This window comes from Dasypus novemcinctus, chromosome X, assembly GCF_030445035.2.
Source record: "Dasypus novemcinctus isolate mDasNov1 chromosome X, mDasNov1.1.hap2, whole genome shotgun sequence".
NCBI lineage: Eukaryota > Metazoa > Chordata > Mammalia > Cingulata > Dasypodidae > Dasypus > Dasypus novemcinctus.
The window spans coordinates 34734366-34762298 of NC_080704.1; the positions used below are offsets into that span (position 1 = coordinate 34734366).

General features: G+C 37.7%; 1 protein-coding gene across 6 annotated transcripts in view; it reads left to right on the top strand.

The window, feature by feature from the left end:
- The window catches only part of GK (glycerol kinase), a 70767-nt gene that overhangs the window by 12800 nt on the left and 30034 nt on the right, over nucleotides 1-27933 (top strand). For 4 of the 6 annotated variants that reach the window (XM_058292057.2, XM_071213041.1, XM_058292060.2 and 1 more), the window contains exons 3-6: nucleotides 645-751; nucleotides 7779-7856; nucleotides 22999-23075; nucleotides 27315-27452. In XM_058292057.2, coding sequence (XP_058148040.1) covers nucleotides 645-751; nucleotides 7779-7856; nucleotides 22999-23075; nucleotides 27315-27452 — 400 coding nt within the window. Of the gene's footprint in view, nucleotides 1-644; nucleotides 752-7778; nucleotides 7857-19756; nucleotides 19841-22998; nucleotides 23076-27314; nucleotides 27453-27933 lie in introns of all 6 variants that reach the window. The other 2 variants (XM_058292056.2, XM_058292061.2) reach the window with 1 other exon arrangement.

Consider the following 27933-nt stretch of genomic DNA (forward strand, 5'->3'; position numbering starts at 1 on the left):
ATACACACATATGCACATATGTCTATTTCACAAGAATAATATATATAATTATATATCAATTACCCAAGAATATTATATATATATATATATATATATATATATATATATATCAGTCTCCTTAGAAATAACAAAATGCAGGAAACCCACAGGATATAGAGTTGAAGAATTAATTTCGTATTGGACTGGAAAAAATAATTTAAAAATAGGAAGAATATTTGTTATCTGTGGCCTTATTAGTTGCCATCTTTAAAATAAATAATTATTGTATGAAGAATGATACAAATATAAGGGAAATAGGCTTTTCTTTAAATCATTTCTTTAGATTGTCGGATATTTTTTACTTAGTCAAATTTTATGAGCCAAGAAAAGATTTTAATCTTTCCATGTTCTAATGAAACATTGAGTCTTTTTTTAGCCTCATTTCATGGCATTTGACTTGGTAGCAAGTATATCTGTTTGATCAATTAAAAAACATTCTTATCTCCTTAAAATTTTATTCACAAAGTTTTAAGTAAATTTAAACTGCTTTCCTTTAAAATTTATGCACCAGTCACACCCTTATAAGTGAACATTTCTAGAGAAATAAATTACATTTGTATTGCTTTCTTGTAGACTAACCAAATACATTCTTTTGTTGTTCAAAGATGGGTGGAACAAGACCCTAAGGAAATTCTGCAGTCTGTCTATGAGTGTATAGAGAAAACGTGTGAAAAACTTGGACAGCTCAATATTGATATTTCCAACATAAAAGGTATTTTTAATAGAATATTTTACTCACATGGTATGATTATCTCAATCAGAGCTATAATAATTATAATGAAAGAAAAACTGTGTCTACATGAAATGATTCATTAATTCATCATATAACTGAGTGCCTATACAGGCCTAAGCATTTCTGTGAGAACTGGGCATATAACAATAAACAAGCAGATTAAGTCCCTATTCTTGTGGCACTTCTATTTTGGTGAAGCTGAAACAAATACAAGCAGACAAACACAAGCTAATTTCAGACTGTGCTAAGTACCATGCAGAAAATCTAACCAAGGGATGTGGTGGACTGTGCCTAGAGACGTCTATTTTACTCACTTTAGATTGGGCAGACAGGGAAGGCCTCTCTGAGGAGGTGACACTTTTGCTGAGATCTGAAAGGCCAAAAGGGAGCAGCCATGCAAATATCTTGGGGAAGAGTGTTTGAGGAACTCATGTGCAAATGTCCTGATGTGTGAATAAAGTTGGCACGTTACTGGGTGAGAAAAAAGGCCCACGTGTCAAAAGCTGAGTAAAAAGAATTGGGACTTGGGGGCAGATGGATAGGAGGTTTTAGTAGAGGCTGAAGTTGGGGAAATGGGTAGAGTCTTGGCAGTGATAGTTTGGAGGTTATTCTTAGCATCACAGAGAACCATTGAAAAGTTTTTTTTTTAAGTAAGGGGGCAAGGAGTGACAGGAACTAACTTGTAGTTTAAAGACCTCTGCCTGGCTGCCATGTGGAAAATGGATGGTACAGGCATAAGTGTGGTCACAGGGAGACCAATGATTAAGTTGCTCTGAGAGTACTGAGAGAGGGAAAGGGGGTGTCTTGGCCAAGAGTGGTAGCAGTGGAGATGGGGAGAAAAGGACAGGACTTGCAGATTGATTGGATGTCAGGGTAGTAGAGAAATTAGTGGGATAGGGAGACAAAGTGAGTAAAAGATGATGCTTGGGGTTTTTGCTTGAGCTACCTGATAGATGGGGATGCCTTTTACCAAGGGAAGGAAGACTAGAAAAAGAAAAGGTACAAGGCAGGGGGAGGACTGGGGACAGAGGGGGTGAGGTTGTTACGCATCAAAACATTTCATTTGTAAAATCTCTCTGAAATAATTGCTTGATAGTGTTGGATTATTGCAGATTTCTTCATAAATTCCTAGTAGTTTAGAATATCTACCTAATTTTGGCTTTGCATTATTTGTACAATGAGAAAAAGTACAAACCGGTCATCCAAGATTAATATAAGTGAAATAATAATTATAATAAAGGATAAAAGCATAATGTGGTGTTTGCTGTCTCTGTAGTTTAAAATTTTCACCATCCAAGGACTATTTTTTCATTAAGTATTTTGACTGTGGATAGGAGGAGCCATCAATTGGTGGTAGTAGTGCTTTGATTCATGTAATTCTAGCTCCAAGACTTACCAGAGTGAAAACCTTGATTTTTTTTCAGTCTTTCCTCTCTTTACATAAATGAAAATTCACTTAAAGAATCAAGCATAAACAGAATCATTCATTCAGCAAACCCATAGTGTTTACTATGAGTTACTTATAGTAAGCACTATTTACTATGAGTTAGGTGTGCTATAGTTTCAAAGGAGCAAAAATGGTCATGCAGCAAATGGTCATGTGCAGGAAATGTTAATCCAATAATCACATACAAAAACTTGTAGCAATAATTCTATTATTACAGGCTTTTAAAAGAAATAAACACATACAATTGATGTTAATAACTCTTAATATCATGCACATTAATCCTACCCTCATTTTATCCCTGTATCTCAGTGGAAGTGCTTCAAACTTCTTTTAGAGTTGCACTTACCAAGTTTTAGAACTTATAAGTCAAAGTGATTGTTGGTCATTTTCTTGAGCTGTTCTCACAGTCTAAACAGTGCAAATAAATAATAAGCGTCCAGTAACACACTTGGTATTCAAAATATTCATTACCAAAGATGTAAATAATCAGGCAACTTAAAACTATGTTCAGCATGTGGATTCCAAGGCAATTTTCCATGGCTTTGACATTGGTGTATCTCCCTTCCAGGTAAACTGGTTCTGTGGCATGTTGGCCTTCTGGACCCATTTGGGTGCCATTCCTTTTTCTCTTGTTTTTTTTTTTTTTTTTTTGGTATATGTGAGGGTGACAAACAGCTCCTGCACAGATGTCTTGTCCTCTACTTGCTCTAACTCATCTGATTTGTAAGGACACTGAACGCGCAGCTCTCTTCTCTGCATTCCTCACCCATACACAATCCAGAGTGACCAAGAACTACCAGCCTATGGCCAAAGAGGAGACCATCCCTCAAGCCCCTCCATAGCAGGCCAGATATGCTTAAAAAAAATTGTTCCCAAATAGTTTTATCAGACTGGCATAGCCAAGGGTGAAGCTTTTGCTTGCCTTTATCGAACTCTAGATCACAGAATAGTAAAGCCATACAGACTCTTCTTCACCTAGACCAGCTCCTGCTAGCTGCAAATGAGGGAGAGAGACTTTTTGCTGGTCACATAGCTAATTAGTGGTGGATAATATTGAAGTACAGTTCCCCGGGCTCCAAGTCCAGTGCTCTTTTTCCTGAACCACACTGATGATAATCATATAAACCACTTCAATTTTTTTTCTTTTTCAGTGTGGTAAGTAAATTAGCTTACCACAGATCTTCGACTGAAGATTGACATTTATAGTATTAATGTAGGCTATGGGTGGGGGGCTGTTCATATTTTCGTAGATAACCTGAGCGGTATGTTTTCTGAGGTATGTTTTCTGAGCGGTGCATTTAGGACAGTAAGAACTGCAGCCCTGCCCTTGGTAACTATGACAACAACTGCAGTCCCAGAGAAACAGTTTAGCAATACAAACTCTATAAACTTTAAATACTCAGGGAAAATGCAATCCAAATGTGCTAAAAGCTTATCTAAAATGTATGAAGTCCATGCTAAAAGCTTAACTAGGATGTAAAAGATATATGCTAATTCAAGCCTATTGAGCACTGAATCAAAGAACCATTTGGCCCTTCCTCTTTATAAAAAAAAACCTCAAAAATCTTGTTCAGGGCTCAGATTTTAAAATTAAAAGCTCCAAGCCTGGCCGGTCGTAAATAAATCATTTTCCTTCCCAAAAATTATTCCTGAGTCCTAGCCTTTCTATATGCAAATAATTAAATCTCTCAGCTTCTACAACAGTATCACCTAAGAATCATTGAGTTCATCATATCTGGTTGTATTTCTTTTGCAAATATCAGTTTCATTGGCTTTAGATGTCCTTGTCTTTCAGAAAGTTTGTTGATTTTTGGTCACCATGAACAATGCCCCCACAAACGAAGTGCACTCTACAGCTGAAGAGCACACATTAGCTGGAAACAAGAGGCTGCTTCTGTCCTTGACTCTTCTGCCAATCACTGAACTACAGAGTATGAAGAATTAAAACGCCAGATACTCCTACTCATAAATAGTCTCAAAGCTGAGAGCATAAAGTTCTCAGTGACTCGTTTCTCTTGTATCTAACACAGTTATTTCATTGTTGAGAAAAGTGAAACACCCCCTCATCTATCCCTCCACCGCCTCTCCCTACCTAGCATACTCACACATTTCCGTCTCTCAGACCCAACCTCTCAGGAGTTTTATCTACATGCTAATTAAGGCACCTCATTTTCCACCATAACTTCCCAGCACAAATCGCATCTTACTTGCAATTGTTATAACTTGCTTCAAACACAACTTTAGAGACCGTTTTCTTAAAGACCTTGATACCTCCTCCCACATGGCACTTTTAGTAGCCACAGAGCCTTCTTCTGCGCCTTGTATTTTTCTGTTCCCTTATGTCTCTATGGGTTTCTTTTCCTTCAAAAAATGTTCCAGTTATAAATTATGGTTTAAAAAAGATGTTGGTTATCCATAATTCTGCCATCCAAAGACAATTATTAACATCTTGGAGTACCTCAAGTCTTTTTTGTTCTACGCATATTTTCTTAGCTGCAGTTATAATTTTATGGTTATAATATCTATAGCTAAAAGCCCTTGAGGCCAAGAAGTGTATACTTTATGCATTTAACTTTCATATGTTCCTAAAGGGTACAGCTGAGCTAGGGTGGAGAATTGGAAACCTACTATTCTGAGAAAGAGGGAATTGAATTGGAAACTATTAAGAAAAGCACAGATGCTGGGATTAACAGTCTGAAAGATTTTTCTTTAGGAAAAGTTAGGATTTTAGGATACAGCTGATAAGTTAGAACATTGAAAAACTTCAGAGGCATTGCAGAAAGTCCATGTGTCCTAGGGAAAAACAGGTACTAAAGTTGTATTTGTGATTGGAAGAAAATCCACGGAAGCTATTTCACTGGATTTGGCAAGAAAATCCTTGGAACCAAGGAAAAGAATTAAGGTACAGGGGAAAGATGTGTTCAGGAAGGAACCTCTTCAGTAACCAAAAAGTCAGATACAAATAGTTTTAAAATAGATTCTCACTTCAAAATAGAATGAGCCAGTGAAGAAAGATAGCATGAGGGAGATAGAATATGGACTGGAAGATTGCGGCTAAGGGAAAAGCCAGTTTATTTATGGGAAAAATTAGTGTGGTAGGGAGGAATAGATTTTAGTTAACATTGGATTCATTGTGATCCCATATTGTAAAGTTGCCACTTAAAAGAAGCACCCCATTCACAATATTCCACTTTAGCAACCCATGCCCAGGTCCCACTAAATTCTCTGGTATCTGCTGTGCCCTCAGTGCTACTGGGAAATTCCTGTTTAGTTCAATCCCATTGTCAACAACTGTCACTCCACTCTTTCCTCAATAATAATGATGACAATGGCCCCAATAGATGGCATTTATTGATTTCTTACCATGTTGATAGTGCTCCAAACTTTGAGCCTACTTTTGCTTGGTCCTCTTTCATCAGATAACCTCACTTGCTACTTCATAGAGAAAATGGTGGTTTGAGGGCCTCAGTTCCTCAGCCTCCTGTTCCTTAATATCTGCATCACCTGCCCCCTTTCCTACATCACTAGGGAAGCAACAGCCTAGCTAGCTTTGCTCTCCTTCCATCCCTTCCTGTCACTAAAAGGATCAGGACCATGTCCCATTGATTCCCTCATATTCCCCCATTCTCCTTTCTCTTCATTTATTCCTCCAAGCATATTTGTCTTCTATTTTAAAAGGAAAAACTCTTCCCTTTACCCTATGCCTCTTCAGAGCAGAATCTCAATCCTCTTTATACCTCTAGCAAAGGTATTAAAGTAAGTAAAACAAAACTGGATAAATATTAGAGCAAGGGAGGTGATGATCCCTCTCAACTCTGTGCTGGTCCAAACATTCCCAGAGTATTGTATTTTATTCTGGGCAGTACAGTTTGAATGATAGGGCCAGGTATTGCATGCTCATAGGAGAGGTGGTGAAGGAACTTTAAACCATGTCGTATGGAGGCAGGGGCATTTGAAGGAAATTGGATTGTTCAGCCTAGACAGGGGAAGAGACTTGAGGGACCAAATAGCTGCCCTGACTTTCTGAAAGACTGACATGTGGAAAAAGGATTCACCTTATTCTGTGTATTTCCAAAGAAAATAACTAAGACTTGTAGGTGGAAGCTACAAGGAAAAGGATTTTTCTAATAAAGAAGCTGTCCAATAGAGGTTGGTCTGCCTTGAGAGAGGTAGTGAGTATCTGGTCACTTGAAGTGCATACCTGGAATGGTCACATGATAGAAGATTCTAGAGGAAAATTGAGCATGCGACGTGTTGCTGGCTGTATGGCCTCTAAGGCAGGAGTCCATGAGCTTGAATTTTAATTAAAAAAACCATTATTCTTGTGAGGACATGTTGGTGTGGGTGTGATGTATTTACTAAATAATACACAGTAGAGTGTGGACTTAATAATAAGTTTTCTGTGGTTTTCATTTGACTGTCAAATGGGTATGTGGAACAAAAAAGGTTAAGAACCCCTGCTCTTAGGTCTGCCCTAATCTGGGAAGAGCTCTATCCTCTAGCCCAGTGTGTTCTACCTATGTTGCATATTAATCCCACTTGGGGAGTTTTAGGGAAAAAATAACAATGCTCAGATCCCACCCCAGCTCAGTTAAATGGGAATGTTTGGGCCAGGACCTGGGCACTGATGTATTTTAAAAGCTTCCTATGGGGAGCAGGTGTAGCTCTGTGGTTGACCTCCTGCTTTGCTTGTACAGTGTCATTGGTTCAATCCCAGGTACCTAAAAAAAAAAAAAAAAACGCTTCCTAGTTGATTTTAATGTATAACCAAATCTGAGAACCTCTGAATTAGCTGAATCAAGCTGAACTTGAATAAGGTGAGTATGGATAGACTATACCATTGAGAAAATCCTTGTAGCTATTAGTAAGTAAAATATATGAGGTAAGCGTTGGTCTGCTCAGAACAATAAATTGAGTTATAAATTTCGAAAGTTTTTGGATTCCTTTTTTGTAAGCCAACCTGGGAACCTTTCATTTGGGCTCATTTTTTGTTTTGGTTTATTTTGTTTTGTTACCGGGGGCCTGGGATTGAACCTGGGACCTCATATGTGAGAAGCCAGTGCTCAACCACTTAGCCCTGAGTTGGCTTTTTGTTTATTTTGCTTGTTGCCTGTTTTTGTTTTTTCAGGAGGCTCCGGGAACCAAACCCAGGGCCTCCCATGTGGGAGGTGGGCACTCAAGTGCTTGAGTCACATCTGCTCCTGGATATTTTTTAAAATCAATTTTATTGATACATATTCATAAAGCATACAGTCCATCCAGTGGCACCTAGTATAACCACAGAGTTGTGCATTCATCACGTTATTTGGGTATTGATCTGGGTCCATGTCATTGTGTGCTGATGTTGAAGCAGGAGGAATCTGTACAAATAAAAGGAGCATTTGATGTTAAGTGTTCACTTTTCCCTGGGCCACTTAAAGAAAATAAAAACAGACGTTTCAAATGTTTTTTTCAAATTGTTATGTTTAGTTGTGCCTATAGAATAAAAAACTATTCTCCAGAAGTAATTTTCTACTTGTTTAATTCTCTGTTCCCTTCTGTTAAACTTTCTCTTTAAAGCTATTGGTGTCAGCAATCAGAGGGAAACCACTGTCATCTGGGACAAGTTAACTGGAGAGCCTCTCTACAATGCTGTGGGTAAGCCATTGTGCTTGAATGTCAAATGAAGGTCCTTTTTCCACTTGGAAATGTTGTTATACTAAAATATCTAGTTTAAAAAGCATGCAGTCATGTTTCCTACAACCTGATGGGATGGGCAGAAGAGTCCAAAAATGTTTTCAGGTCATATTTACTCACATAATGAATTAATTCTCTCCCTTGCTCTCTCCTTTTCCTCATTTGTAGTATACAAATGGGTGAATGTTGCCCAAATAGTATTATAATCCCTGCTGAAAGAGATCTCTTCCCCCTGGAATCAAAATTATAAATGTTCACTGTCATCTAAAAAGTACCTTTGTACTTGTTCTTCCCATCTAGGGGTTTGAGTAAACTCTTCTGAGGTTATGAAAGTAAAATCTCAAAATTCTAGCTCCTTCTACAAATTTGACTATTTCAGCAAAGGTTTAAAAACTCAAAATTTCAAATATACCACTTTTTAAGTATTTTATTAAATTTTTATGGCCATATGTACATTTTAGCATCATTTTTAGCACATCACAATTGTTGAGCACTGAATTACACTACCACTTGGTAAAGAGAAAATTGTGTTCTAAATATACCAATCACTAAAAGACTTCATTCTTTCAGAAAGAGCATAGCATGGTTTTTTTCATCAATGAAATCCCGGGGTGTGGGGTGGGAAACAGAGTCAGAAATTATTATCATAGATGGGAATGATTTATAAAGTATTTTTACTTTAAGTTACTTTTGTAACATAGTTACATTAGTAATGATTAGAAGACAGTGATATTTAAGCAGAAAATACACTGAAGGAGGTACATTCTGAGGGCATGAATTCTTTCAAAATAATCTTTATAACATATTAAAATATTTAATGTGATTGTGTCAGAAAGTGTTTGTATCTTGTGATTAAAAAAGCTAAATACTTACAACACCTCAAAAAGTTGCAACCGAAGATCCTATTATCCAAAAGTACCTACATTTTTTAAACAGAAAAGCAATAATTAATTAAATTTGAAATATTTGTAATTAATTTTTAAATTTTTAAGAATATATAGAGAATATCCATTTTATTGCCTTACGTAGTCAACAGTGAATTTTCCAACACTTAACTATGGGCAAATGTTTTCATTCTAGTAATTCTAGTAATGTGTAAGTACCAGTATATAGAATATATAATATTATTGTGATTTTCCTGAATATCATTCCAAATATATTCACTAGGAATATTTTTATCATAATTTTGTGAAATTTGATCAAACTTCATTTTGAATACAAGTAAGGAAGACTAATATAGTTTTTTTCCCTTTTAAAAGGCAATTTACTGAAGTATATCATTCTTATATGAGCATACATAAACAATAGCTGTATGGTAAACGTTGTGAACTTACAAAACAAACATGCATAACATCATACATGGCTCCCATACATGACCCCACCACAAATACCTTGCATTGTTGTGAAAAATTTATAACAAATTATGAAAGCATCATCGAAGAGCCCTGGAGCTACAATATTGAACCAAGAATATCTGCTTGGTGGGCCCATATCAATAAATTCAACCGGATCCAGATTTATGTTCCTTCCACCATTATCCCATACCCTTAATATCCATTCCACACATATTCTCCTTATTTCTGTCTATATAATTTGGAAAAAGTCATTGCAATTGTTTTGGAGTATAGTATACCTCCCCATGGGTCACTTTTGTGGCCTTCTGGGACTTCAGTTTGGTTTTAGGTATGGAAAAAAAGAGGAATGGTGGGGTGGGTCATGAAAAGAATTAGTATCTTGCAAGCCAATTACCTCAGGATATTCAGTTGCTGTTTCTTCTGTTGAAACAGGGTTGATCTGTTCAGACAGAAATGTTTCCTCAGGGGAAGTGGTTACAGGATTATCAGGTACAGCAAAGTAGAGTTTGGATGGCTGATTCCTCAGGGCAAAATGGAGATTGAGTGGCTGATTCCTTAGGGAAGACCCTTACAGGTTTATCTGATAAAAGATTTAGCAGAATATAGAGTTTCAATGTCCCTACCATTATTATTATTATTATCAACCCATATGTCTTCATTCCAACTTCCAGGATCCTATTCCTTTCCAATCAATGCTTTGTCCTTAACAGCAGATACCATGCAAGGTTGGGAATTCTGTTTACGTTTTACTGGCCCAGTGGGAGACTCGATCTGGTTTTCAGAATAGAAGCTTTCACATCCTTCATGTGGCACTTAAATTGGAAATTTGAGACCTTAAACTCATCCCTTTCTTTTACAACTGTATCCAGCATACTTAGGAACAAACAGCCAACATCATTTACTCCCCAAAACTATTACACCATCAAAAACACTCACCCAGCTCCAGAATATATTCGCCAGGTGCAGTGGATGTGCCGCAGTGATGGAAGAGGTTGTTGATATGAGAGTGTTGCAGAAGTTGAGAAAGGTTCGATTAATTGCGTATAGAAAGGCCAGGACTCAGGAATGATTTGAGAAGGAAAAATGATTTATTTATTTTTTAATATTTATTTATTATTATTTTTTTAAAATTACATTAAAAAAATATATGAGGTCCCATTCAACCCCACCGCCCCCGCCCCCCACTCCCCCCACAGCAACACTCTCTCCCATCATCGTGATACATCCATTGCACCTGGTAAGTTCATCTCTGAGCATCACTGCACCCCATAGTCAGAAAAATGATTTATTGACAGCCTGCGAGACTTGGGAGCTTTCTGTTTCAAACCTGAGCCTCCGGCAAGATTTTCAAGTTCCTTTTACACAGGGTGGGGAGTCAAATGGTGCTTTTATCAAAGAAAACTATTTTTTTTTGTTAGTTAAATGTTTGCTTGAGCACCAGGTAGGTTTTAAATTAACATATTGGCTCACATTTCTGGTGAGCTTGAATTAGCATCTTGCCCACATTCTGTCTGGATGCAACTTTGAATACACATTCAGTTTTACATCCTTTCTGAACATTCAAACCCCTATCACTTAACTGGATTTCTAGAGACTAGGCACACTTGGATACAGAATTAGATGATTTTGAATTTATGCACAGGCTATATTATATTTCCCATTCGAGGCCAAGTCCAAGTTCCCTTAAGCTTCAGCATCACCACCATCAGAGTTTCCCTGGACTGACTGGTATGATATAGAGTTTGCTTTGCTTCCCAGGATTAGAGTCATTGCCGTGGTCACCAAGGGCAGGACTGCAGCCTTTCACTGTCCCACGCTCACAAGTCAGGACACGAAGGAACGAACAGCCTCCCACCCATAGTCCACATCGGGTGGAGTGGGTGGGGTGGGGGTATATGGGGACCTCATATTTTTTAATGTAACATTTAAAATAAAATAAAGAAGAAAAAAATAGGTTTAACATTTAATTTTAGAAGTTATTACATTAAACAATATTTATCCCCCCCCCCCCCAAAAAAAACACTCACCCAGAGCCTTGCCACTTATAACATTTTAGTATTCTTATCCAGTGGTGGTATTTTGCCAATTCAAGTCATGGACCATCTTTATTGTTGAAAATAGATAGTGTCAGGTTGTTGTAGAAGTTGAGAGAGGTTCAATTATTTGCGAGAGGTTCAATTATTTGCGTACAGAAAGGCCAGGACTCAGGAGTAATTTTTGGAAGGAAAAAGGATTTATTTACGACTGGCTGAACTCAGCTTCTCATTCCAATTCCAAAATCTGAGCCTTGAACAATATTTTCAAGTTTCTTTTATACAGGGTGGGGGGTCAAATGGTACTTTGTTTCAGTGCTCAATAGGCTTGAATGAACATATATCTTCCACATCCTAGGTAAGCTTTTGGCATGGACTTCATATATTCTAGATAAGCTTTTAGCACATTTGGTTTGCATTTCCCCTGAATATTTAAAGTTTATAGAGTTTGCATTGCTAAACTGTTTCTCCTGGCCTGAAGTTGTTGTCATGGTTACCAAGGGCAGGGCTGCTCTTCTTACTGTCCCAAATGCACAGCTCTGTCAGGTTATCTATGAAGAGACTAACAGACCCCCCACCCATAGCCTACATCAAGGTTAGAGAAACAATTCAAAAAATCCCAGAACCAACTCAGCAATCTCATCCTTAAGATTCTCTTTCTCAAGAAACACTCCTAGTCCCAAATTCTGTATTAGCCATGGTTCTCTAAGGAAGCAGCTAGAGAACAGCTAGAAAAGATAGACCCCAAAAAACTGAAGGATTAGAAGTTTACCAAGGCGTGAGAATTGTGAAACAAGATTCAGGAGAGAAGGAACGCTGGGGGCCGGGAGAAAGAAGTTGTATTTGGTATTGCTTATCCCCCAGAGATCTGTAGATCTGAAAGGAGTATATGAGAGTCTTAAGCATTTTTATGGATTTTTAAAGGTTAGGAAGCAAAAGATTAGAGGCTGCCAAGGGCAGGAGTATTGGTAAACAGGTTTTTGATAAGGACTCTGAACGGCCAAATTCTTGAAGGCATACTGAAAATATAACCTTAGTAAGAATTTTGAAACCTAGAATCAGATAATCAAAACCCTGAATAGATTAAAATGATCTGAGATTGCTAATGCTGAACACTGTAAACCTTTCTGGAGGAAGAAAGCATGCAAAGCTTCAAATTTGTGGAATTTTTCATATACAACATCCAGCTTGTCTATTAAAAAAATAATCAGGAATACAAAACAAAATAAATTGGACTGAAAATCAACAGAAACAAGTGACAGGGACAATTGAAAAGATTAATAATCTTGGCAATTAATTGGAAATTAAGCACGGAAATTCTAGAACTGAATTAAGAGCTAAATTGGCGGGTTTTATATCAGATTAGATACAACTGAAGATGAATTAGTGAACTGGAAGAGAACTGAAGTAAATATACAGACTGAAGCACAGAGAGACAGAAGTTTAGAAAATACAGAAAAGAATCTAAGAAAAATGTGGATTAAGGTGAGAATGTCTAGGAGATTTGTAAATGGAGGTTCAGAAGGAAAGGAAAGAGAGTGAGGCTAAAGTAATATTTGGCAGATAATGGAAGAATGTTCTTAAAAAGTGGTAAACAATAGATTTCTTGATATGATCACCAGGCAAGATAAATACAAAGAAAACCAAACATAAACTAAGATAGTAAAGCTGTTGACCTAAAGATAAAGAGAAACATTTTAAAGTAGCCAGAGGAAAAAAGAGACATGACCTTCAAAAAAAGCAACACTAAAACTTCTTGAAGATTTCTCAATGGAAGTAAAGTCAGTCAGAATACAAGAAATGAAATCTTTAAAGTAATGAAAGAAAATAATTCCTACCATGAAATCTATATCCAGTGAAATATCCTTAAGAAATGTAGGTGAAATCAAGGCAAAGACCAACAAAAACTGAGAGAAATCATTTAAGTAAACCCTCACCAAAGGCAGAAGGAAAACGTTCTCAGGTGGAAATTTGGCAATGCAGGAAGGAATGCAGAGCTTTTGAAAGGGCAAATACATAGGTCAATCTAAATGATGTTTGACTGCATAAAATAAAACAATGTATTGTGATGTTTAAAATATATTACGAATTGAAATACATGGTACGTGAAAGGAATTTGTTATAAATGAGGCTAAAGTGTTTTGTGGTCCTAGATGGCCCAGGATGCATGTTATATTCTCTAGGGTAATTAAAAGGAAAGTAAAATAATTATAAAGGCAAAAAAAATTGACTTATTAAAAGCAAAAAAGGAAAGACAAAGAAACATGAAAGAGGAAGGAAGAATAAACAACATTTAACCCCAAATATGTAAGTAAATATATATTTTTAAAAGCAAGGTATGTTTCTATAGTAATATCTAGCAAAGGAATCAAATGGGACTGCAAGTGAGTTGGTGGGATCAGTGCAGTGAGAGGGCAAGACCTTCCAGATGAGAGACACAGCCTATATTTCATATTGGATAAGACACAAGAAAGAGGGAAAAATAAAACAGGGTTACAAGAAATTTAGAGAGAACAGAAAGAAATAAACAATATTTAAGGAGTGCCAACCTAGGAGAAAAATGGCTCTTTTTTGAACAAGATGAGTATAGAACTTGTGAACTGAGCCTAACTTATAGGGGATTAGAAATTTGTGGCTCTCTTATTACAGAGATTGTTTGACATGTAGATTTAAAAGTTGATAACATAGAGATGATAGTCTCAATTCATAGATGAATGTAAAGTTAATTAGTTCAACAAATGTTGAGGTGTCTTTCTAGGCATCAGGTTCTATGATGACCTATAGGCACGTAGTGGCAAACCAGGCAATCATGACACAAGGCTAAGGATGGGTACTTGGAGGCTAGAAGGAAAAAAAGGAACTAAAAAAACAAAAGGAGAGAGCTAGGAATGTTGTAGAATTTGAGAGAGGTTCAATTATTTGCGTATAGAAAGACCAGGACTCAGGAATGATTTTAAGAAGGAAAAATGGTTTATTGACGGCCAGCCAGACTTGGGAGCTTTCTGTTTCAATCCCGAGCCCTGAACAAGATTTTTGAGTCCCTCTTATACAGAGAGGAAAGGCCAGATGGTCCTTTTGTTTCAGTTCTCAATAGGCTTGAATTAGCATATATTTTCCACATCCCAGGTAAGCTTTTAGCATGGAATTCATACATTCTAGATAAGCTTTTAGCACATTTGGTTTGCATTTTCCCTGAATATTCAAAGTTTATAGACGTTGCATTGTTAAACTGTTTCCTGGGACTGTAGTCGTGGCCATGGTCACCAAGGGCAGGACTGCAGCCTCTCACCATCCCACACCCACAAGTCAGGACAGACAGCTTAGGTTAAGGTTATCTCTGAAGAGACAAAGAGCTTCCCACCCACAGCCCACATCATAATTAGCATATATCTTCCACATCCTAGGTAAGATTTTAGCATGGACTTCATACATTCTAGATAAGCTTTTAGCACATTTGGTTTGCATTTCCCCTGAATATTTAAAGTTTATAGACTTTGTATTGTTAAATTGTTTCCTGGGACTGGAGTCGTTGCCATGGTCACCAAGGGCAGGACTGCAGCCTCTCACCATCCCACACCCACAAGTCAGGACAGACGGCTTAGGTTAAGGTTATCTCTGAAGAGTCAAAGAGCCTCCCACCCATAGCTCACATCAGGAAGATAAGCCACTAAGTAATGACAAGGATAGATTTAACCTCCAATTTTATTTCATCCAGGAAAGCACTATGGTTTCATGTCTCCATGTAGGTATTTAGTTGAGAATAGAGTATTAAATCTTTGGTAGCTTTATGCTGAAACAACCCAAGGTTGGTCTGATGGAACCAGAATCAGATTTTCATGTCTTTGAGCTTCTTTTTGTTGTTTTTATCATAGTCTCCGGGTTTTATACTTTTTTTTCTCCCTCTGTGTGCTTTCTGTCTCTTTCTCTTATATCTTTCATTCTAGAATAGTCTTCCTCTTCATTCCTTTCTCTCTCTCCCACTCTTTACTTACTAAAGCAGTATTTGTTACAGACAAGCAGATGAGAGGGGCAGTTTATAATTTATGTGGACTTTTTTATGGCTCAGGGTTTCCTTGAGAAGTTAACACTCCCAGTATTGTAGCAGAAAAACCAAGAGAGAGGGATTTCAGGGTGCAATTGATAGACATGGCATAGGCTTGGTGAAGAAGGTGGAAAAAGTCTGTTTATTCTTGTTTGCAATAAAGGTGTATTTTTTTAAACTGACACCTTTTTGCAACAGATAAAATTATGAGCATAGGAAAAAGTTTAAATGGATCCATTGAGGCACAAATGGTTTATTTTGGAAGTTCCATGTATTTTTAAATTTATGTGTTAATTCTGTAGTTACTTGGTAAATGTAAAATGAAGTGTCACTTTGCATCCCTGCCTCCCAGCCACTCCGCTGTGATGCAGCCATTTATTATGATGACCTCACGAGTGAATTGTCGGTGTTTTGTGGCCCTGAATCTGAAGCAGGCCTTTGGCTTCTTTCCTCCCTCCTACTTTTTTCTCTCTTTAGCATTATCTTCATCCATATTTTTCTAAGGTTTCCCACCCACCCATTTCTACTGCTTTTTTCTTCCAAAATTGCTTTTATTAGTGGTCTACATACCTTGTTATCTTATTGTATTATTGAAAAAAGTTTTGGGTTGACATGTCACAGACTAACATGACAAAGAAGCACAAAAGCACCAAAGTATTTCAAATGTGGATGCTATCAGAGAAATCTTCTGACTTAAGATGACCAAACTGTTTCCTTGCTTCTTGGCCGGGTTTTGTCACTCACCACTGTAGTTGTTTGGTATGCATGAAAAACCTAGTGCTATGTTAACCTCATTCCACTAGCTTTCTGGGGAGTATAATTTATCATGTAATAAAAATAAATAAATATCATTCATAGTAAGAAATAATATCTAGGAAGACAAGAATCACTGATTTAACACCTTTACTGTATTAAAGAAAAGCATCCACAAAATCATTTCTTCCTGAAAACCATGTCCTCATTCAAATGGTATTTCAGACTTTTCCATGTTTGATTTAAAGATCCCTACAACACAAGATGTTGCAGTTTGAAACATTGATCATCCTCTTTACCTTTATTTTCTTTTTTTTAATGTACCCTGAGTCAAAAATTAAACCACTTTAATCATTGGCTGAGATCTGATGGGATCATGAGCTCAATTCTTTTATGTTTTCTGACCTGTCTGTTTCAAAAGTATCAGCATGATAGAAAACCATAGAAGGCAAACTACCAAAAACTCCTAAGCATGCTTGGTCTTAAACAGTAAAAATGCAGTTTTTGTTTTATTATCATTTTATTTGGCTTCAAGAGGGAGCAGATTTTTTTTTTTTACTTTTGTGAGAGCTAGACTATATCAAGATCCACCTATGTTTCAGTATTTCAGGTCTTAAATTACCTGGTTCTTGGAAAGCCTTTACATTGCCTTTGTCCTAGGTAAAAAATACTGTCTTGTTTTGCAATGATCAAGTTTTTCAACTCTGACCAGTTTAATTTAAATAAAGAAACTGAATTAGATTTCGACTTTGAGGTCTCTGATCTTTATTAGTTCTTCTTAAACCATCTAAGACTTACAAATTCATCCTGGCTATACCTCCATCATAGAAGTTGAATTCTAAATTCAGACTCTAGGTTCAAATCCTCACTTTTCCACTTACTCCCATGCTGTGCCTATTCCCTCCACACAGTGGGAGAAATTAGAAGCGTAGATTTCAGAGGCTTGAGGTGAAGATGAATGAGTTAATACATGTAAGATACTTAAAAGAGTGCCTGGTAGACAAAAAGGCTTCAGTAAGCATTAACCATGACCACCATTTGGAATTGCCTGAATTAGCCTTTTTTTTTTTTTTAAGTTTTTATATTGAAATTTATCATTCACACATGAACATACATAAGCGATAAGTGTACTGTAAAAGTTGTGAATTTACGGAACAAACATACATATCACCCTACAGGGCTCCCATAGATCTCCGTACCGCTGACACCTTGCATTTATGTGAAATATTAGTTACAAACTATGAAAGAGCATTGTCAAAATATTATTACTTCCTATAGCTTATATCTGACATTTGATGTATTTTTCCCCAACCCACCCAATTATTAACACCCTATATTAATAATATATATTTGCTATCATTCATGAGAGAATGTTCTCATATTCTGTTCACCACAGGACATCATCCATCACCAGATTCCCTGTGTTATACAATCCCATGTTTTGTACAGTCCATTCAAAGGGTATACTCAGTGGCTCTCATTTTCATCACAGAGTTGTGCTGTCATTGCCTCAGTCAATTTTAGAATGTTTTCATTACTCCAAAAGGAAAAATCCCATACCCCCTTATACCCCCCCCCCATTGTTGACCCTTATGATTGAAATATCTTCTTGTCATTGCTGCAAAATACTACAATATTATTGCTATTGTCCATAAGTTACATTAGTTGTAATTTCCCTATATATCACCATATTCTTAGTACTTTGTAAAAGAAAAGCATTCTTATATTTATACTATTAATATTAACCACTGAATCGTCATCCACCACCAAATCACTGTTATACATTCCCTAAATTATTCTGTCTTTTCTTTCAATTGACATTTATATCCTCAGACTACCTTTTTCACATTTATTAATCAGAAGTGCTTGTTACACTCACTATAATGTGTTACTATCAACTCAATTCATTTCCACACTTTTACAGCTAAACTTATTAATAATGCTATGTACATTAAGCATCAGCTCCCCCTCTCAACCCACCCTCTATTTCCTAGTACCCTATACTCTAGAATTTACCTCTGTGAGTTTACTCATTATATTTAGTTCATATTAGACAATATAATATTTTTCCTTTTGTGTCTGTATTATTTCACTCAACTGAATTAGTCTTTGTAATCCAGGAACGCTGATGAAATGATTGGGTTCTTGTGACAGGTGTTCCTTAGGGAGAAGCAGATCCAATCTGCAGTCACATACACTCATGTCAGCCATTGGCAGTTTTGTATTAATACACTATGAGCCGAAATATGATTCAACCCCCGTGTTTTGGCATATATAAGAGAGGAAATACGTTTTAACTCACCCCCCACCCTTACTTTCTGCTTTTCTTTTGGCCCCACCTGATTTCAGAACATGCCATCTGGTGTTGAGCAGTCCTGCTATTTTCTTTTCCTTCTTGCAAACGATCTCTTGCTCAGCCTACTTAATTAATAGCTTTAACTTTTGGCAAGTGGTAACATATAGCAATTAGATCTGATTTACTATTAATTATGTCTCTTGTAGTGATAACACTTTGCCTAACTGTCTGCAGTCCTTGCTTAGAGTGTGCCCCATAATCTGGAGCCTCACCTCCCTTCCCATCACATCACAAACTCCCCATAATGAAACATCTCAGAAGAGATTTAGTGTTTGCCTTGGGCTTCCTTGGTATGGCTACCAGAAATTATACAAATTTATGAGATTTTATTATTCTAAATAATCTCTTCCTCAGTCCTGTTACTATAGCACTAAATTAATGCTGATCCATGGGGATCGAGGCTATGGCATTTCTCTTCACTCTTAAAACTTAGTTTCCCCAGAACAAAATAAATTTGCCAGAAATATATTAGATGTAACTTCATTTTCTACAAATGGAAGTTTTCAGATCATATCCAAGTTGTGCTTTTTTTAACCTATTCATTTGATTGTCTGGACCATTTAAATCAAATTTACTTGGTCTAGATAAGGAACATGTCTTCTAAAGACAGCTGTATAGTGTTCTAGACTCCGTAGCATCTATTTTCCTTATTTTTTTTCCTAATCACTTTGGAACTAAGTCCCTGTTCCCTCTAGACATGTGTGCATGCTTTATCTCTCTCTCTCTCTCTCTCTCTCTCTCTCTCTCTCTCTCTCTCTCTCTCTCTCTCTCCCCCCCCCCCCCCCCCGTCTCTCCCTCCCTCCCTCCCTCCTCCTGTCACCCTACTAATGAAGCGCTTTCTTTGGGCTGTACCTTCCCAAAGCCGCCTTTTCACGTCTTACTGCAAACAGAGATTGTGGCATGCTCCTTAGCATTCCTTTTAACATAGCTATCCTTTAGGAATGTGCTCCCACAGTACATCACCCATCATTCCAATTCAGTGGTTGGGTGAACAGTTGATAACCAATTGATTTACTCTTCTAACTGGGACACATAGTTGTGGTCAGACAGGGAATGTCATCCTGAACAAGAAGCAGGTATTTATCTAGTCTTCATCCAGATGAAAATACCACTGAACCAGAGACTCAGACTGAACTTCCTTGGTTCCCCTTCTATTCCATGGCTCTTGCTTTTCTTTTTTACATACGCATGTGCAAAACAGCTTTAGTTCTGATGAACTTGCCCAAGTGATCAGCCATTTCCTAAGTGGTAAACAAGAGAACATAGACCTGGAATCTGGCCACCTCTTGCTTGAAATGCCATTATTTCTCCTAACGCTCCAGCTGCTCCAGTTTCTCCGGGCACTTCAGTTCCAGTTGCTGTTGTCCCCTCTGGCTCTTCAGTTCCAGCGGCTGGTACTTCCTCAGGTATTGGTGCTCTGGCTATTGCTCACTTCCCAGTCTCTCAACTCGTATTGGGGGAAATGGACCCGCTGATGCTGGATCTGGATCTGTCACTTCTTTTGATCTCAGAAATTACCTACACAAACAGATTAGTCTTGGGCTTTTGATCTCTTACTTTGCAAATCTAATTCTGCCATCTTACCTTCTTTAATGAGTTTTCTAATTCTTTTGTTTTTAATTCGATTAATTTTGAGCATTTGTCAATCCCTTGGTGGTGTACCAACCACTGACATTTTCCTCTTTGGCAGTTACACTAATTCATTCCCTGTATTCTAATTGCCCTTAAGTCTTCTGCTATAAAAATAAATATGATGAAAGCCTTCTGTGGTCATGGAATAATGGAAGGAGAGGGATTAGAGGCCATCTAATCCAAGCTCCTTAGTTTTCATTTAGGAAGTCCAGTCAAAGAGTGATAAAATGATCTGCTTAAGTCATATAGCTCGTTGGTGGCAAAGCCAGATGTAGAACTTTTGGTTTCCTCATTTCACACCCAGCATTTTGATTCTTTTTGGTGATGGGTTAGCTCTGTGGATACCACTGTTGTCAGTCATAACTGCAAGCTTTCAGGTGAAGAGTAGAGCCCAGTTCCCTAAGGGTTCCTTGTTTTTAAACAAGTGATTGGAACAAATCTAGTATCCTAAAGAACATACCCTAGAAAAGAGGTTCTCAACTTTAATGTAATACTAATTTGGGATACTTTTAATAAAAGTATCGTGGCTCAGGCCCTGCCTACGGCTACAACCAGGATCCTGCAAGGGTAGGGACTGGTTTGTGTGATTGCAAAGTTTTTCAGGTGCTTTCTGGGTAAGAATCACTGCTCTGGCATCTAGTAGTGTTTCTGAACGTGGGCACCTACTTAAAAGACAAATTTCTGGGTCCCAGACCTACTATTCCAGAATTTCTGGGGATGGGAGGTCCATCTTTAAGCTCCGTAGTAACTGTTCTGTACATTAAAATATGAAAAAAAACACTGGTCTACAAATCTTAAGATATTAAACAAAAACTCTAGAGCAGTGGCTTTCAAATGTAGTTCACGACACTCATATATGTAAGAAATATATTTTATATCACTATTCAGTATACCCATGTAACTAAAACAAAAGTGGCACAAATCAATACTTACTGAGTACCATAAATTCTAGTTTTCTATTTTATTATATTTCATTTTAAAGCAGATAATTGAAACTCACTAAATTGGTTAAACACACAACCACCTGAAGTTTGAAAGAGGGAGGACTGAGATGTTAGTTAATTCTGTCACACATTTAAGACTTCTCTCTACTTCCTCTAATTTTCCATTTAATCCTTAAACCATTAACATCTGGGGTTCCTTGTCTGTCAGGAAGGTCAGTTTTGTCACAGTCATAAAATACTGCCACTGTGTACAAAGTGGACTGACCTTGATCCCTGGACATGGGAGAGAAGTTCTTGCCAACTCCTCATGGTTCTGTTGCTAATGTCTTTTATCAATTATAGGGCTTTCAGTTGCAAGTAATAAAAAACTCCACCCCAACTGAATGGAACCAGGGACCCAAGGGTAGCTCAGTTCAGGTGCTGTTTGATTCTGGACTCAGAGAACATCACCTGCATCTCCCTCAACTTTGTCTTTTCTGGGCTGGCTCCAGATCAAGATTTGTCAGATTCAGTTCTCCCCTTATGAGGGTAGCAGACTCAAGCCTCCCATTGCCAAACTCAGCTGAGAAGAGGGACTCTTGCATACTGAGCACAAATCTCAGTTGGGCTAATTAGACAAGATGCTTTCTCTTGAACTAATCACTACTGTCAGGAGGATCTCATTCTGGAGCTGGAGGTGGGGTCAAATATCAGGTAAACCTCATGGCTGAGAATGAGATGGATGATTTTCTAAAGAGAATATGAGCTACTTCTTCCGGAAGCAGGAGGAAGGGATGCAAGCGCAGATGTCATTAATAAGAACATGTTTTCATGCTCTTTCTCTTTTTTCTTCTATGTCCTTGGTTGTGCTAAGTCTTGTCTTGCTGCTTTTCACATCTACCAAGCCAGTAGAGTGTCCTGAAATGCCTGGTTTAAATCCTATGGGAAGCAGTCTCTGTCTAAATCAAGCACAGACAACCCTCAAGAGAAATGACAGGTTAAATAATTAGAAAGAATTGATTAAAATTCGCTACAGGAGATAACCGGTTTTTAAGTGAAGAGACAGTAAAGGACTATTAGAGTTACCCGTGAACATTCAAATGTGTAGTGGCAAGCTTGTGTAACCTTCCTTAGAGTCCTTTAAATAGACTACAGGCCTGAGTCTTTGTAGGAGGCACCTGAGCACAGCCAGTGTCCTAAAAATACCGAGTGACCACAAACAGATTAAAGGTTATAAAAGTTAAGCACAAAACATAAATCTGACAAAACTCAATTGTATTGATTACCTTTTACAATTGTTTTATGTACTACTTAATGCCTTCTCTTTCTCAAACCTATCATGAAGCAAAACAGAAATACTTTATACTCTAGGATCAGAAAGTGAACAGTAGTTATTTAGTAAAGCTCATATTAATCTGTTAAACTGAGACTTTTGTTTTTACAACCCAGTATGGACGAAGAATGGTGGCTTTTAAATAATTCTTTTTACAGTCCAGTGTTATAGCATATTTGAAAAATTTTAATGTAACTAAGCTTTGCATACATGAGAGACTGAATCTTATTACCATCCCACCCCCCAGTAATAGTACCAGGTTCTCTACATTGTCTTTGTCACAGATTGCTCCCAATTTTTCAAGATAAGTCCTTTCTACATAATACGGTGATTCTAAACTATGTGTTCTCTACTGGTATACTTAGAAACTCCATATCCAAACCGTATTTTCTTAATTTTTTTCTATGAAAAGGATCCAAAATAAGTGCCCTAAGGTTTGTACTGTTCTCCCAACTTGGTCTGTAATTTTATGTAAAAGCTTTAAATTCTCCCTCATAAATTTATTCTCTTCTAACAATATGCCCATTCATTTCTAATGTTCTAATTTCTGTCTTTTGAAAGCTGTAGCATTTTAATTGCTTATGGAAACTAATCAGACTCCTATCCCTGACAAGTGATTTCATTAAATTCTGATTTTAAGGTTTTTTTCAATATATTATTGTATTTTGATTTGTAGTGTGGCTTGATCTAAGAACCCAGTCTACTGTTGAGAATCTTAGTAAAAGAATTCCAGGAAATAATAACTTCGTCAAGGTAAGAGATCACTTCAAAAGTATACTGTAAAGGGAAGTGGATGTGGCTCAAGTGACTGAGCTCCTACCTATCACATGGGAGGTCTGTGGTTCAGTTCCTAGTGCCTCCTAAAGAAGACAGTGAACTGGCATGATGGGCAAGTGTGGCAAACTGACACAAGAAGAAGAACATGATGAGAGACATAGTAAAGCAGGGAGCAGAGGTTCGCAGTGCCTCCTAGAGAAGACGGGCAAGACAGCGAGCTGACAGAACAGGCAGGCATGGCAAGCTGATGCAACAAGATGATGCAACAAGAGACAGACACAGGAGGAAGAATGTAATGAGAGTAACAACAAAGCAGGGAACAGAGGTGGCTCAAGTGATTAGGCTCCTCCCTCCCACATCAAAGGTCCTGGGTTCAGTTCCCGGTGCCTCCTAAAGAAACACTGAAAATGAACAGACATAGCAAGTGCAAACAACGAGGGGGTGGGGAGAAATAAATCTTTTTTTTTAAAGTATACTGTAAGAATGCTTTACAAATTTCACCAAAAGGACTATTTGCACCTTCCATCTTATCATCGGAGGCCTTTCTGATACAATTTATAAAATATTCCTCTGCAGGTAATTGAGACCAACTCAAGTTTTCCTGTCTTTCTTGCCCTTTGATGGATGACAGCAATAATCAAAGGTCAACAGACTGGAGGGGGATCATAAAATATCCCTGCCATTTAAGCCATAGTCCCCAAAGGGGTACTTCATGTAATTCCACCATGCTTTCCAAATCCATCCCTATTGTTTTCTACTGCTCACTGAAGAAAGTGCTGGGTGCTTTTGAGTTTATTGTTTGTTTGCTTGTTTTTAATCCAATAGCACTGACTTTTATTCATTCATGTTAAGTCACCTGAAATGGTATCTGGTGCATTTAAATGCTTATTAATGTAAATGGCTGAACAAATCCATTTCAACGGACACTCACTATCCCACATAGTAAGTCACTTCAACACAGCCTCATGACAACTCCCACACTAAAACAGTACTTTATTTTTTAAAACATTTTTTTAAAGATTTATTTTATTTATTTATTTCCCCTTCCCCCCTGTTGTCTGCTCTCTGTCTATTTGCTGTGTGTTCTTCTGCATCCACTTGTATTATCTGGCGGCACTGGGAAACTGTCTTTTTGTTGCACCATCTTGCTGCGTCAGCTCTGTGTGGCGCCACTCCTGGGTGGGCTGTGCTTTTTTCACGTGGGGTGCCTCTCCTTGAGGGGCGCATTCCTTGAGCGTGGGGCTATCCTATGCAGGGAACACTCCCGCGCAGCATGGCATTCCTTGTGCACGGCAGCACTGTGCATGGGCCAGCTTACCACACAGGCCAAGAAGCCCGGGGTATCAAACCCTGGACCTCCTAGGTGGTAGGCCGACACTCTGTCAGTTGAGCCATGTTCGCTTTCCAAAACAGTACTTTTTATTTTGTAAATTTTGACACATTATTACTTCCATGCTATGACTATCATCTGTAAAGTGTACAAGGTGAAGAAAAATTTTAAATGGAGGTTGTACCTGGAAAATAAACTTTTAAACTCGATATACATGTTTCAAAACTGCTGGGTCCCAAGTCCATCAAGCTCTGAGGCTGCCAGCATCATATGTGGCATACTAAAGCTACACTAACTGATTAGCTTATTAATTCTGCGTAAATCACATCAATCAGTGTGTCAACCTGTAACAGACTGTGCACTTTAACTGAACATGGCAAAATATTCATTTTGAACTTTACATCATCATTTGATATCAAACAATGAAGCAAATCCCAACAGTATATACAAAAAAAAAAGCTTTACATTTACAAAAGATTGTTTCCCATGCTAATTAATCTAGGCAGCTAACTCATTGGTTTATGCAACTTTATTAAAGAAAAATCAATTACTAATAGAACTATTTGTTGATCACTCATCCATTGACAACTTGCTTCATTTATTCAGTGCTATATTAAACAGTGTATTGGAAGGTAGATTAACTAATAACTCCAAGCTTTCTAACAATTACATGAAAATTATAAAATGTTTGAGACCCTATTTTGGAATACAAAGGGTGCAATAACTGCTTTTAGAAACTAAAGTAGGTACAAGAGAACAGTTGCCCAAGGTTCAGAATTTTTTTAAAAAATGGAACATGTGCATTATGTGGTCAGTGTCTTCACTCTAAGTTGTTTATGAGACTAAAACTATTCCTCACTGCTCTAACATACTGAAGAAGTCATCTGAGGGGGAGGGAGACGGATGTTCAGTTGTCACATCAAAGAAAGCAGCATTACTCTATAGTAGCATGCATTCTTTAAGCCTTCCAAAGTTAGAGATTTGAGGTTACATAATACACTGTATGCTTATAACTGATGTGGCTGGAAAATTGGTATTGAATTTATAGCATCAACAGAACAGAAAATGTGATGTATTTTATGCATATCAATAAATAACATGTCAATAAAGGAAGCAAACGTGGCTCAACCGATTGATTTCCCACCTACCACATGGGAGGTCCCTGGTTCAGTTCCCAGTGCCTCCTAAAGAAGATGGTGGGCTGGTGCAACGGGCAGGCATGGCAAGCTAAAGCAACAGGAGGCACAAGAAGAAAAGTATAATGAGACACAACAAAGCAGGGAACAGAGGTTCCTGGGGCCTCCTAAAGAGACAAGCAAGACAGGGAGCTGACACAACAGGCAGGCACGACAAGCTGACACAACAAGAGACACAAAAAGAAAAACAAAATGAGAGGCACAACAAAGCAGGGAATGGAGGTGGCTCAAGCGATTAGGCACCTTCCTTCCATATCAGAGGTCCTGGGTTCAGTTCCCTCCCCAGTGCCTCCTAAAGAAACAAGCTAGACAGACACAGCAAGTGCAAACAAGGGGGTAGGGAGAAATAAATAAATCTTTAAAAAAAAGTAATGACCTGTTCTTCTACAGAGAATGGAAATTGGAAGCTTTTAAGTTTTTTAGGCATCTGGATTCAGGGAGAGAGAAAGCAGAATCTCTAGCCCTTTATGGAACTCCTTTTCCACTTCAAATGAAGGCTTATAAAAATGGCCTAATTTCAGTCCTGTAATCACCCTTGATAAATTCATTATTTCATGTACTAACAAAAATAAGAGCCAGACATGACCCATTCTCAAGAAAGATTGATAAGCCCCTATGTGTTTCATTTTTCGCTTTCAGCTTTATTCATTCCACCCTCCCTCCGTTCACAGTATTCACTGAATTCAGGCAACGGCTCTTTTACATACATCAACTCTTAACTATCATCTGGTGTGTGTCTGAAGTCTACCTTAGTCCTCACTCATTTGATATCACCTATGTTACTTAAATATATTGTGGCAGCAGTTAAGTCTTTTGCGTTTTTTTTGTTTTGTTTAGATTTATTTTTTATTTATTTCTCTCCCCTTCCCCGCCCCCCCCCCAGCTGTCCACTCTGTATCCATTCGTTGTGTGTTCTTCTGTGTCCGCCTATATTCTTGTCAGCGGCACCCAGAATCCGTGTCTCTTGTTGCGTCATCTTGCTGCATCAGCTCTCCATGTGTGCGGCACCATTCCTGGGCAGGCTGCCCTTCCTTTCACGCTGGGCGGCTCTCCTTATGGGGCGTACTCCTTGCACGTGGGGCTCCCCTATGCGGGGAACACCCCTGCGTGGCAGGGCACTCCTTGGCGTGCATCAGCACTGTGCATGGGCCAGCTCATCACACGGGTCAGGAGGCCTTGAGTTTGAACCTTGGACCTCCCATGTGGTAGGCAGATGCCCTATCCTTTGGGCCAAATCCACTTCCTTTCTGTGTTTTGAAATAGAAAATGTCTGGTTATGGTCATTAGTTTATGATTTGATTAACTCTGATTTTCAATAGTTTAAATATTACTTTTCCTGGAATATAAAATCAAAAGCAGGGCTTTAGACTATGTTCTACATGTAATATTAACTTACCACAAAAGTTAACATCGAAGTTTTCAATATCTAGGTTACAGGATATTATGTCATTTAATTTTCTCTTTACCTTGCTATGTGGATGATCTTTGAACTGCAAACATAATGCTCTGATCTTTGTACATAAGCATGCTTTCCTGGACTATGAGATAGGAAAAGTGTTTCTGTCCATAATACAGTGGCCTTTAGAGCCACTGAATGTTTTGATCTGTTGAAGTTTTTTGTTGTTGTTGTTGTTCTGTTTTAAATTGTTAAAAATTTAACATGCTAACTCAATTTCATAATTGTTTTAGTCTAAGACAGGCCTTCCACTTAGCACTTACTTCAGTGCAGTGAAACTTCGTTGGCTACTTGACAATGTGAGAAAAGTTCAAAAGGCTGTTGAAGAAGGGAGAGCTCTTTTTGGGACCATTGATTCATGGCTTATTTGGGTATGTTTAAAGGTTGTATGGAGAATTATTTCAGAAATATTTTTTAGACTGCCTTGCCTACTATCTATTTTCTACTAATAGTTCAGACTTTTTAGTTAGAAAACTGAAGATGCAGCAGGTTTAAGCCTCTATTTGAGAGGCATTTTTGCTACTTCATTTTTTTTTCTGCATCATTTCAGTAAAAATGGAGGATAATTACCAAAACCATATCTCATGTCTATCATTTTAAAATGTCATTTAGGTAGCCTTTCTTGCATATCATACATTTCTTTTCCACTTGCCATCTTAGGAGAAATAACTATTTTACATGACAAAATACATAGAGTACTTTTATCATTCACTTACAACATTACACAGCTGTCTCCTGTATAATCAAGCCATACTCTAAACCTAAATCATAGTGGAAATTTCTATTATATAATCTTTTTGCCTGGGCTAAATCATGGCTGAGTAGGAACATTTCCCAGCTATGTCTCAAAAG